Source organism: Ceratina calcarata, unplaced genomic scaffold, assembly GCF_001652005.2.
Source record: "Ceratina calcarata isolate Rehan_Ccalc_2016 unplaced genomic scaffold, ASM165200v1 scaffold289.2, whole genome shotgun sequence".
In the NCBI taxonomy this organism is placed as follows: Eukaryota; Metazoa; Arthropoda; class Insecta; order Hymenoptera; family Apidae; genus Ceratina; species Ceratina calcarata.
The window spans coordinates 1,103,865-1,116,811 of NW_017151272.1; the positions used below are offsets into that span (position 1 = coordinate 1,103,865).

The 12,947-nt window shown below is 45.0% G+C and overlaps 1 protein-coding gene across 1 annotated transcript in view; it reads left to right on the forward strand.

Annotated features, from left to right (window-relative positions):
* The first annotated feature begins 203 nt into the window (after positions 1-203).
* Positions 204-12,947, forward strand: part of LOC108623746 (uncharacterized) — a 30,955-nt gene continuing 18,211 nt past the window's right edge. Inside the window, exons 1-9 of the mRNA XM_026812577.1 lie at positions 204-323; positions 644-991; positions 1,756-2,153; positions 2,285-2,556; positions 5,307-5,514; positions 6,160-6,411; positions 8,510-8,712; positions 8,786-8,877; positions 9,428-9,620. Of these exons, the coding sequence (XP_026668378.1) occupies positions 920-991; positions 1,756-2,153; positions 2,285-2,556; positions 5,307-5,514; positions 6,160-6,411; positions 8,510-8,712; positions 8,786-8,877; positions 9,428-9,620 (1,690 nt within the window). The 5' untranslated portion in view covers positions 204-323; positions 644-919. The remainder of the gene's footprint in view (positions 324-643; positions 992-1,755; positions 2,154-2,284; positions 2,557-5,306; positions 5,515-6,159; positions 6,412-8,509; positions 8,713-8,785; positions 8,878-9,427; positions 9,621-12,947) is intronic.

Sequence of the window (12,947 nt, forward strand, 5' to 3'; positions counted from 1 at the left end):
GAAGTATTTGAAAGAGAAGAGAAAGGAAAAAACGAAGATAAGGGAGCTGATCAACAGAGAACGAAAATACGATCGTTTATATTTCAAGCGAAGAGTAACGATTGGAAAAAAGGCAACCGAAAAGAAGAGAAAAGATATTTAAAGAAAAAACAAGAGAGTGAGAGAGAGAGAGAGAGAGAGTAGGACTGCGAAGAATAGAATAAAAGAGCCTCGTGACGGAGGGGCTTCGTACGGCCCTGGCGCGACTGCGGCATTGCACCCCCACAGGGGGTTCTCTGCCAAATTCACCGAATCCGCCGTCGACCCCGGAACACAGAAACCACGTGAGTACAAGAGAATTCGTAAAACAGATGGTGTTGACTATAGTAGACGATAGGAGGTTGCGCTAGGTAGACTCCGAATCGATCTTCGTTTATGGGAGTCGCGTGGCTCTACCAACCATTTCACTGCTTCGCTTCGCCGGTGTCCTTAGACAAACTTAATTTGCTTAACGAATCATTCGTCCGAAGTCTTAAACCGCGGTTGTCAATCGCGCTAGCTGGCCAAGTAGCAAAGTAATGCATTCGATTCGAACGAATAGACATTGTGTATTTAAGATACCGTAGAAGGAAGTCTGATTGAGTGATGAATAATTCGGGTACAGGGATGTCTGGTGGAGAGTCGCGGGTCTGGCCGTGCAAAGGGCGGTAGCTCGCGGGGCAATGGGACCGATTCGGCTGAGCCGCAGTCGCAGTCGCAGCCGCAGTCGCAGCCGCAGTCGCAGGCAACACGTGTCTCGAACAGCGCGCATCGTCACAATGGAACGGAAAATTCGCGGGACACCGATCTACTGTCCCACGCGGCATCCGCGCTCAGGAGACTGCACTTTAAATCCGCCGGCGGCAGCCGGAGCTGTCGCACCGTGCCGAAGGTCGTGGTCATGGGGTCGAGCACCGCCTCCGAGACCACGATCAACACCAGCACCGACAGCGCAAACACTATGCTTACGATGGTAATCTCTATACACGAACATTTCAAATTAACGTTCGACCACACGCGACAAAACTCGCGCGCATTCAAATAGACAGAGTCGAGAATAGTTTGATTATTTAAGGTGGCAACGATCACTATTGAATTACACCAATACCTCACTTTGCGTCGTGGTTACGTTCGAAAAAAACACGACGCAAATTGAAACGACGCAAAGTGAATTACGATTTTCTATAGCAAACCATGTAAAGATCGAAGATAGGTTACAGGGTTACGAAAATACTACTTTTTAAAAAGAAAATTGAACAAAGTAAACANACCTCGAAAATCTAACGACGCACAGTGAAAATTAGTACTAATTAAGCAGCGACGCAACTTCGAAAAAACGCAAAACGAAACGACGCAAAGCGAGGTATTGGTGTACATAATTGACATAGTAACTTCATGTCCGATGGTGGAGGAGGCTGACTGAGAGAAACTTTTCTTTTCTCCGTCTGTTTTAAGCGTCTCGTACAAATTTGTACATCTAGTAACAATAAAACTAAGCCAGTTTAGGCTTATGTTAGTTTCCCCTAGGGCGACAAAATTCAAAACGAGTAATGAGTCTCGATCTGGCATCGATGAACACAATTTTAATACATCAACAACGTAGACTTTCTACTGGTTTTGAATTTTCCCCTAGGAGAAACGAACATGATCCCAAACTGGCTCAGTTTCAATGTTACTAGCCGTACGACGATTGCCTTAAGAAAAGTTTCTTTCCGACGGAAGTACGGTTGGTTCCAGGTGACGACGACGGACGGTGAACAACCGGACGACAGTTTCGATTTGATGGACATCCCTTCGGAGATGTCACCACCCGCCGCGTCATCAGATCCTCCCCCGCCGTCCGAATCGAATCGTTCCCCCCAGCCCCCGTCCCCGCCGCCTCTTCCGTCTTCGCCGACGAACGAATATTCGGACGAGAAGGGATTACAATCCAGCCCAGAAATTCCCATCCCCTGCCTGAACAACGTCCGGACGTCCAGCGTGTCGAATCTACTGGAGGAAACGGAAGCTCCACCGGTCGACCCGTTGCCGCCCGTCGCCATCCAGAACACGATTAACGAAATCACTATTAACAGGGTGTCCGTTTCTGGTAGAACGCCGCCTCTCCCCGACCTCAGGGCGACCGATTTCTTCAGGTTCGTCTGTGACACCTACACTTTTCTCTTCTCACGCCATTAGCATTTCATTCATCACGAATCGTGATCTGATCATCGTTAATAGCGATTTCTGGAGAGAAGAGAAAAAAAAAATATTGAATTCCTTGCAGCACACCTGTGAGAGGTTCAGTGGACGCTGGCCAACCGGATGGCCTGCACTCGATGGTGTCTCTGATCCTTGAGAAGACACGCGAAGAACGGATCATCGAACTGTCGGATGACTCTCCACCCGGGAAAAGCAGTGGCGAGGAAAAGCCGAACGTGAACGTCACCACGAACCCTTTAGACATATCTCTTATCGGGCCGCCTCGCACTGGTAACGATCAATCGACCGACGGTGCTGGAAAAACCACCAGCGGCAAGTCTCACGGAAAAACTGCGGGTGAGTCGAGAGTGAACGTGTCCCAACGGCATACGCGGCGATACGGTTTTATCGATATTCGATATCGATCGCAGGTGATACATTATTTGCAGTGTCGTTATTTTTTTTGTTGCTCGATTGTTGGAAAAAGCGAGACGTGGCTCGTGTAATGCAAACCAGAAAAGAAAAGAAAAGAAAAGAAAAAAAAGAAAAAAAGAAGCGGGATGAAAGTAAAAGTTCTAAGCGAAACGCGAAAGAGCGGACGATTCGAGCTCGGGTTCGTGGCCGTTTCTCGTTAAGAATATCAATTGTGTTGTTTTCTTTCAGAATCGCATCCCCTCGTTTCAACCATTCATTCATGGGTCAGGCTCTTTTTCCCGTTTTGCGCAATAGGTATAATTGTTAATTGTGCTCGAGTTACGCTTCGCCTCGAAGCCGAGAGATCGCCCGACCGAATTTACGACTAGTCGAAATTCGCTTGACTATCGAATAAAATTCCCTAGATCTTGTTAACTTGGTTCATAGGATTCGGTCAGCGATCGATCGGATTCGTATTAAATACCGTAGCATTTATTCGTGGAACGCACCACCGATTATGCGATTCACCATCGTCTCCGTTGATTGTCGTACATCTGTATTGCGCTCAGTGATTCGAGTAACAGATTACTAACCTCCATTCTCATGTTTTCATTTCACTCACTTATCGTTTGTGTCTCACATTGTCTATCTCGATATCTCCATTGTTTGTCTTTCGCATATCTCTGTCTTCTCTCTTTCTCTCTCTCTTCTCTCTCTCTCTCTCTCCTCGATCATAAAAGGTCAGAGGAAAAATGTTCTTCTGGACAAAAGTATTCGTAAATCGTGAAATTTCACCGTAAGTTGCTTTGTATCAGCTAGCGTGCTAAACACAGCTTTTCGTTACGCTTTCCGTATAGGCTTAAATGAGATATTATACGGAATCACGTCGGATCGACCCGGCCTCTCGAGGAGGAGAGAACCATACTCGCCTAGAACATTAAAACATCGTGCAAACACAAACTATCTGTTTTTATCGGGTCCCGCGGAAAGTTTTTCACTTCGTTCGCCACGAAAGTTGGCAATCCGCTTGAAGGCCACGTCGCCAATGCGGACAGAATCCAANCGTTTTAAGAAAATGGCGAATAATAAACTACATGAATAACAATGCAAGGAAATTAATAACAATTAATACATTTAATCGTTATTCAAATGGAATGGATGGGGAAATGATAGATTGTTAATAAGCCGAGCGTTCGGATCCGAGCGAACGCTCCCGATTCGTAGCTCACGCCAACCGAGTGCTCTGATTGGTCGGGGTTTTTTATTAATAACTCTTCAACCACGCCTTGGATAACTTTCTCGCTAAGGAAAATGTTGTTTAAAATTACGTCAGGAACTTTCCATTTCAATATCTTACACTAGTTTTGGTAGTTTTATTCAAGTACTGAATTTTGCCCGAAAATTCCGCACTGTGCGTCGTAGAGAATCGAAACTGGCACAGATCGCCGGCATATCGGGATCGAGTATATTTTGGCGAACTTTCCTAGCGCGCAATTAAACCGTCGCGCCGTGTCAAGAACTTTTAACGGGATCCGGTAGATACACGTACATACGTATGTATGTATGTATGAATGTATGTATGTTTGTATGTATGTATGTATGTACATGTGTTGTTGCATCGCTCAATTCTGTCAAGGCTTCAGAAAACAACGTATGCTTGAATTTCGGTACTAAGTGCGCATGTTTTCGTCGATATATCTGCCGATTAGTCAGAGTAACATAGTAAACGATCTAAGTATATAGCTGTTGCAAAATTCTATCGAATTTCCGCCCGATCTTGTTTTCAACCGATGCGAATACTGACGCTGCCTTCACCCCAGGAACAGATCGTCTTCCTTTCTTCTCGTAACTCGTCAAATCCGTTACCTCAACCTCGTCCCCCCCCCCCTCATCCTTCCCATCTTTGATCTTTCCACCCTCTTTCGAGCCGAGTATGTATATTCGGTTCTGATCGATTAATCAATATTCCCAACGAACCGTGTGTGTCAATCAGTCGTGTAGTCTAAAGATACACGGATTCCCAAAATACCGACAACGAAAGGAAGAGGGAAAAAATAAAAGAACGGGTAGGCAAAGGCGAAAGAAGGGAAAGCGTTCTTCAATTTACGAACCCTTCGATTCTCTTTCGAGAGATAAACGTTGAAAACGTTACGCGACGGGCGGCAATTCTGCTTGAGAGACACGCACGCGAAATAAACAGACCAGTGTTGGTATCGTACAAAACGCTTGGCCGTTGTCAATTGTCAACACAAGTTGATTCTAGAACGATGAATATGATTTTTGAGTCGTTCTAGGATTGACCCGCGGAAAACAATAGCGAGGATCGGCGAACGGAAACGGAAGTGAAGATAAGACAGAAAGAACTGTACTTTGGAAGAGCGATAAACGAAAATCGAATAAAACAAAAATGAGAGAGAGAATGAAAAAGAGAAAGAGAAGGGGGAGAGGAAGAGGAAAGAAAAACGAGGTCGATTCCGTGTTCGTTCGTACGATCGTCAGGAAGAACAGTAAGAAAAACGAGAAAAATCATATAAAACATGGAAGATAACGGCAGAGTAGCTCGCGAAAACACGGTTCGTGGAAAAGGACGAGAAAGTATCGTAGAAATTACGGTACACCGGAAGTCTTTCTCACCGAGAACCGTGGACCGGATGTGGAGGATAACAAGTGCTTTAATTTCCAATACCGAAAAGGAGGCGGCACGGGTGGAAATAAAAGATCGGCACAAGCGGCGACTATAGTGGTCCAACAGCCATCTTTGTCTATGGACGGATCGGCCGGAGCGGCGACCATATTGCTACACCCGGAACTGGACGTTAGACGAAGGGAAGAGAACATGAGGCAGTTATTGGACGTCGCGAACACGTTGACGTTGCAGGAGATACACGATTTCGAGATGAGGTTCGATCCTTTAATGGCCGCCTAGTTTCGTACATGAAGTAAAAACATAAGGTGTGTTCTTGCGCATCCATTTGAACATCCATCTGTACACGGACACTTCCACTCGTTGGCCATTTTGGATTTCTAACCAATCACGCTTCATATTAAAACAGAGTGTAGTAGGCAGATACGTCGAAACCCTTTTGTTTAAATATGTATATATATTTGGATAATATTGAATACAGCTCGTGAACATTAACATACATAAGGAACATAACTCTTAAAGCTTCTCGAACACGACTCGTCTCTACTCGTCCAGACCTGTCGTTCGTTCTTCAAACTTCGGATCACTTCGGCTCATTCCGCATCGGACTCTCGCTGATACACATTCTTCCCGTACACACACTTCCGTATACATCCCTAGCCGAATAACTATACTTACTACAAGAGCGAATTTTAAAATCGTAAACATGTCAAAAATTAGGTTCTCGGAGAGTAATATATATGCGTGTTTGAAATAAACAATAGATCATCGTACTTCCAATATGGCCGATGAGTGGAAGGCGCAAACAGCGACACATTTGAACACGCCGGAAGAACACACCTTATGTTTTTACATCATGGTTTCGTATACGTTCACTATTGCGAATGATGAAATCGTTTTAGATATGGGAGTCCGCATCACAGCAGATCTCAGTCGGTAAAGACGCCCGGTAGCCGGTCGTCCGGACGACCGAATTACCTGTGTCTCCCACAGCAGCGATCCAGGGTGGCCAGCATGCCGAACACGGGCGTCGAGGAGGAGTATTACAGGCTGCGACATTTCAGCATAACCACCAAGGGTGTCGTGAATCGAGGGGACTCGCTGAAAAGTAGGAGATCCCGGTCCAACAATAGCGTAGCGTCGAGCAATTCGAGGTGAGACTTCGGTATTCTCGCATTTCCGACCAAGAAACCCTATATCTGTTTCCTGAGTGACTAGGAGCCTTCCGCGCAGTTTGAAAGATGGTGGAGGCCGCAGCAAACGTCTCGGACCTCCCACCACGCGTTAATCGCCGCCTCACCGACTACGGTTCATAATACACGGTAGGATAATAAGGACACGCTTCTATTGGGAAGTGGTAAATATGGGTGGGAGACAGGGGTCTCATAATTTTTCCCGCACGGCTCGCTTCCCCTCTTTTTCGCCCGTATTTCGATCCCCACTACTATTCCCCTCACGCGCCTTCGCGAAGCGAACCTATCAAGTACCAGTCCCCACCATGGTCGTGTCGTCCCCACTTTCCGGCCGAGGGATAAATTCTGAGACCCCTGGTGGGAGATGCGCAGAACGACCGAAAACTGAACCGTGCCGACTCCTAGTCACTCAGGAAATAGAATATACATCCATGATGTAAAAACATAAGTTGTGTTCTTGCGCATCCATTTGAACATCCATCTGTACACGGACACTTCCACTCGTTGGCCATTTTGGATTTCTAACCAATCACACTTCATATTAAAACAGAGCGAATTTTAAAATCGTAAACATGTCAAAAATTAGGTTCTCGGAGAGTAATATATATGCGTGTTTGAAATAAACAATAGATCATCGTACTTCCAATATGGCCGATGAGTGGAAGGCGCAAACAGCGACACATTTGAACACGCCGGAAGAACACACCTTATGTTTTTACATCATGGTTTCGTATACGTTCACTATTGCGAATGATGAAATCGTTTTAGATATGGGAGTCCGCATCACAGCAGATCTCAGTCGGTAAAGACGCCCGGTAGCCGGTCGTCCGGACGACCGAATTACCTGTGTCTCCCACAGCAGCGATCCAGGGTGGCCAGCATGCCGAACACGGGCGTCGAGGAGGAGTATTACAGGCTGCGACATTTCAGCATAACCACCAAGGGTGTCGTGAATCGAGGGGACTCGCTGAAAAGTAGGAGATCCCGGTCCAACAATAGCGTAGCGTCGAGCAATTCGAGGTGAGACTTCGGTATTCTCGCATTTCCGACCAAGAAACCCTATATCTGTTTCCTGAGTGACTAGGAGCCTTCCGCGCAGTTTGAAAGATGGTGGAGGCCGCAGCAAACGTCTCGGACCTCCCACCACGCGTTAATCGCCGCCTCACCGACTACGGTTCATAATACACGGTAGGATAATAAGGACACGCTTCTATTGGGAAGTGGTAAATATGGGTGGGAGACAGGGGTCTCATAATTTTTCCCGCACGGCTCGCTTCCCCTCTTTTTCGCCCGTATTTCGATCCCCACTACTATTCCCCTCACGCGCCTTCGCGAAGCGAACCTATCAAGTACCAGTCCCCACCATGGTCGTGTCGTCCCCACTTTCCGGCCGAGGGATAAATTCTGAGACCCCTGGTGGGAGATGCGCAGAACGACCGAAAACTGAACCGTGCCGACTCCTAGTCACTCAGGAAATAGAATATACATCCATGATGTAAAAACATAAGTTGTGTTCTTGCGCATCCATTTGAACATCCATTAACACACCTTATGTTTTTACATCATCTATACATCCACCACCGTTCCCCGTTCCCCCTTTCCCCACTCGCCGGCAGAAATAAACCGATGGCATGAAACAGCTACGGGGGAACCACAGCGTTCGAAGATAACGAAACAAGGGCGAAGAAGCGGCGAGGTCTATCGAAGAGGATCATCAGGATTCTACTCTAAATCGAACGCGTGAGTTTACGTTGTAGCATTGAGCATTTAAGCGACGTAGACACACGTGTTGGACCTTAGAGCAGAATCTAGTGGCATCGTTCCGAGTCATCCATCGGTCGAAAGTGTTACAAAAGTACCAAGTATTATAAAAAAAAAAGAAAAAAGAATAGGCGACGAAAGAGGTGAACGGTTTGCCGCGTAATCGAACAGCCGATGAAATTCTCCTTACGCCATAACACACGAACGTCGGTTTAAAAAAGAAGTAGTGTCTTTCTTTGTCGTCTTTCGTCCTTTTATCGCTTTCTTTGTTGGCGTGGACGCTCTAACGGCGGTGCAGCACGGAACATCTGACAGCTTCGTACCCCGGTTCGGCGAGGAACTCCGCGGCCGGCTCGTTGGCGAGTTCACGAGAGAGCAGCGCGTCCCAAGGATCGACGCCATATCGTATCTTGATGCTGGGAGCTCCGGCCGTGGGCAAAAGCTCGCTGGTCTCCCAGTTCATGACGTCCGAGAATCTCCACGCATACGACACGTCGATCGGTAGGTCATCAACAATTCAACTCCTGAGGACTTAAAAATTGTCCTTCTTTCTGATAATGTTTCATTCTTCCAGACGACGAGTCGGGCGAGAAAACTGTGAGCGTTCTTCTAGCCGGGGAGGAATCCGAACTGACCTTCATCGACCTCTCTAGTGCCGACATGACGGTACGTTGTAACAGTGTGCTTATCGACTTGTGTGAATGGCGAGTTTCGCACGTGAACGCGCATCGTACGTTTCGTTGGAAATTCGAGCGATCGGAGAGATAAATCGAATGAATGGAGGAGCGTAGGCGCAGTAGAAAGATCGAATAAGAGGCGTAAGAGCAAGAAGAAGGGATAGGACGCGCGGTCGAACGGGCACGTAGCGTAAAACGTGTTAGCGAAGCTCGGTGAGACCAACCCTGAAGAATGATTGACAAGCATCGAACCGTAACTGTCGGTCAACCGTAAAACGGTCCAGCGATCGATCGAATCCCGGCGCGTCATTGTGGCCTCGATCGATCGCCTTCGTGCCTCGAATCGGTTTACGCGACCCACCCTTGTCCATCGCACCGGACGGGAGCGAAAGGTATTTAAAACTTACCACGAAATGTCGAATAAATTCGTACTCGATCGATAGTAGATGAACGCGTGTATACGTTAAAATTAGTCAAAATGAGGGGGTACATTAGCGGCAATCTTGTAGATGTGTAGGTGAATCGAGGTTTCTTTGCAGCCGGAAGCTTGCATAGCAGCGCACGAGCCACACGCTTACTGCGTCGTATACTCGACGACCGACCGATCTTCCGTACGAGTCGCAGAAGAAATTTTGCAAACACTTTGGCGCAGCGATTATATGTCGGCTCGGGCGGTGATCCTTGTTGGGAACAAAGCCGATCTTGTACGCTGTCGAATGGTTTCGACCGAAGGTAAGAATTAAAGATAAAAGATCCTCTTCTTAGAGATAAGAGGAGATATTACCATTGAGAAGAGATTACTAAAGAGTGGCAGTCTTATGGGACCTCCTGTGTGAAACAAAGACTAAACGTTGGACGTACGGAGATATTGCATAGAATTTTTGTTGTATCTGGAACTACAACTTTTGTTTGAAACATTTTTCATTTGGAAAAAGAAAATGTTTTTGTAATAAACAATTTTATTTGTTAATTAATTATTGATGCTAGTGAAAAAAATTTTATATTGAAGTCGTAAGTATTGACGTCCNCGCGAACGGTATTCCGATCGGAACTAAGAATTAAAATAAAAACGTGTATGCAAATTTTAGATTGCAAAGTGTAATGTGACAGTGGATTTGTAAAATGAAAAGTGGCAGTGAATTTGGGAAGTGTAAAAGTGACAATTTTTGTTTTGTGAAAATTTACCAGTGGGAAAGTGACAATGATCGTAATGATAAAGAAAAAATCGTCGGGTGCAGGTCATTGACTTTCTCCAAGCATCAGCTGCTGCGAGCCATGTGTCCTATCTTCGAGTGCCGAAGGTCGACCCATTGACCCATTGACGTTCTTCTACGAGCAGGTGCACTGACCAACGAAGAAGTAAGTTCAACTCTGATTTTTTTCGCATTTTTCATAATTTTACGTACTCTGTAATTTGTAAATTTCTTAGTTATTTCATTCAGTATGTTACATTCGTTCAGTGAACGTAATTAACGACTAATCTCTTTCTTTTCTTTCAAATTTAATCAATTTGTTAGTTCATTTTTGCATGTAACATTTCTTTCATCTTGTGCTCCCGTCACGAGCGCGACGTACGGGCGCGACAACGCACGAGGCGGTTACCTCGCTCCTGCCCGCCTTGTATACTCGCGCTCTCATTCGTCGAGAGTTTTTGTTAATAACTCGACTACCACGCCTCGAACAACTTTTTTGCAAAGGAAAAAGTTGTTTAAAATCACCATGGCTCCACCCCATTTCAAGGCCTAACACTAGTTCTGGGACACCCTGTATAGCCTATACATCCTTAACGAGTTAAAAGAAAATTGCATAGGATCTTTCTTGTATCTGCCAATTGTTGAACATCAATAAGTATTATTTACTCCGGTTGCAATATATTCTAGAGGACCTAAAAAATTGCAAATTTTTTAATGCGATACGAAGTACCATAAAGCTACCACTCTTCAGTAATCTCTCCTCAATATCCCTCCCCCCCTGACGAGGTTTGAATAATTCCTAGTTAACACTAGATTGCCCAAGGAAGTCGTTTTGACNTTCTTCTTCTTCTTCTCTCTCTTTCTCTCTCGCTTTCCGTCTTGGCTTTCGTTTCTGTTTTGTCATACTTGGATTGCTTCGGATTTTGCATTGCAGGGACCACCGCTCATCGGACCACGAACCAATCATTTGTTCTAATAGTTTCATTTATCCGGATTCCCTCTTCACTCTTCTTTTACTTTCACTCTCCCCCCCCCCACGTGCTTTATTTCCATCCCGAAAAACGATGTACGAAACATCAACAGGCATCGGGAATGCAAAAGAGAAATGGACCAACGAACAATCGATCAATTCGAAATAAAAATTTTCGCGAACTTTTAAACTACGAACGAGCCAGTTCACGTTCGCGTGGACCGGCTTCGGATATTCGACGTATATAACGACGCGAATAACGAGACTCTGACGCGCTGGAATCCGTTTGCTCGCATCCGATTTTACAATTAGTGTGAAACATCGTGACACGCGTACGCGTACTATATACAGACACCAACGCAGACACGAACGCTCGAGCGGTATGTAAAGACGAACGTTTTGTATGTTGAAATCCCTTTGTCCCGAGCGAGGGTATTTAATATTAGGTATACATGTAGCGTAAGCAAATGGAACTTTAATAGAACCGAAATGTTTAGATAAAGCGTAGCGTTTAAATAAGCGGTCGGATAGCTTGTTGAAAAGCGCCTATTTTACAGATTTTTTAACGCTTCAATAATAAAGTAAACGCAGAACAGATACCGCGGAATAGTATTGGAACTTTGTCAAGTATGGAGCGGCTCGAATTCGTCGTCAAGCTGTACATACAGGATGCCTCAAAACTAGTGTAAGAAATTAAAATGGCAGGTTCCTGACGTGATTTCAAACAATATTTTCCTTAGCGAAAAAGTTGTCCGAGGTGTGGTTGAGGAGTTATTAACAAAAGAAACCCGACCAATCAGAGCGCTCGGTTGACGCGAGCTTCCAATCGGGAGCGTTGGCTCGGACGCCCGGCTTTTGTCGCGTGAACCGCGAAGCGTTTTAAGAAAATGACGAATAATAAACTATATGAATAACAGTGCAAGGAAATTAATAACAATTAATATATTTAATCGTTATTCAAATGGAATGGATGGGGAAATGATAGATTGTTGATAGGCCGGGCGTCCGAGCCAACGCTCCCTATTCGTAGCTCGCGTCAATCGAGCGCTCTGATTGGTCGGGGTTCTTTTGTTAATAACTCTTCAACCACGCCTTGGACAAATTTTTCGCTAAGGAAAATGTTGTTTAAAATTACGTCAGGAACCTCCCATTTCGATATCTTACACTAGTAAGTTTTTGGGACATCCTGTATACATGTAGTTTTTGGGACATCCTGTATACATACTCATGCATATGTATGTGTTACGATTCCGCAATTACAGGACGGCGAGCACCCTCTTACTCTTTACTCACTCACTCACTCGTTCATCCCTTCTTTCGCTCTCATCCCTTTCTCTTCCTTCCTGCTGCGTACCGTGATGCAATCGCCTTATCGATCTCTCGTTTCCTTCCACGCCTGATATCGATTGCTTTCTGTAGCTGGTACTATTCAAATGCGAATCGGTACTGGAAAAGCTTGTATTAAAAAAGTGCGTATAGGAATCCGCGTTCTCCCGGCGCTCAGAATTCAAACGTTCGTTCAATTTTGAATGCTTCTTGAGAATAATTATGAGTAACTTCGTATTTTATTTTGTTACGTTAAGTTAATGAACAGGTGAAATTATGCTATTCCTTCTTTCGTCATTGATTTGGCTATTTAAGGTTGTATGAGCCATAACATCTCTGCCACAAGTTTAAGACTTGAAATAATGAGTGTCCAATATTTGCAATAATTACAGAGGAGTAAGGTTTATGATATTGTTCAACCTGTTTTTCTGAGTCATAAGCAATTTTTAACGCATAATTTTTTATATTCTAATATATAGTTTTGGTATTTTTTGTACGCGATTTGCAACTGTCTACGTTGTCTACATGTTCTATAATTCTTACTTTTACATACTTTTTATTGTATATCTT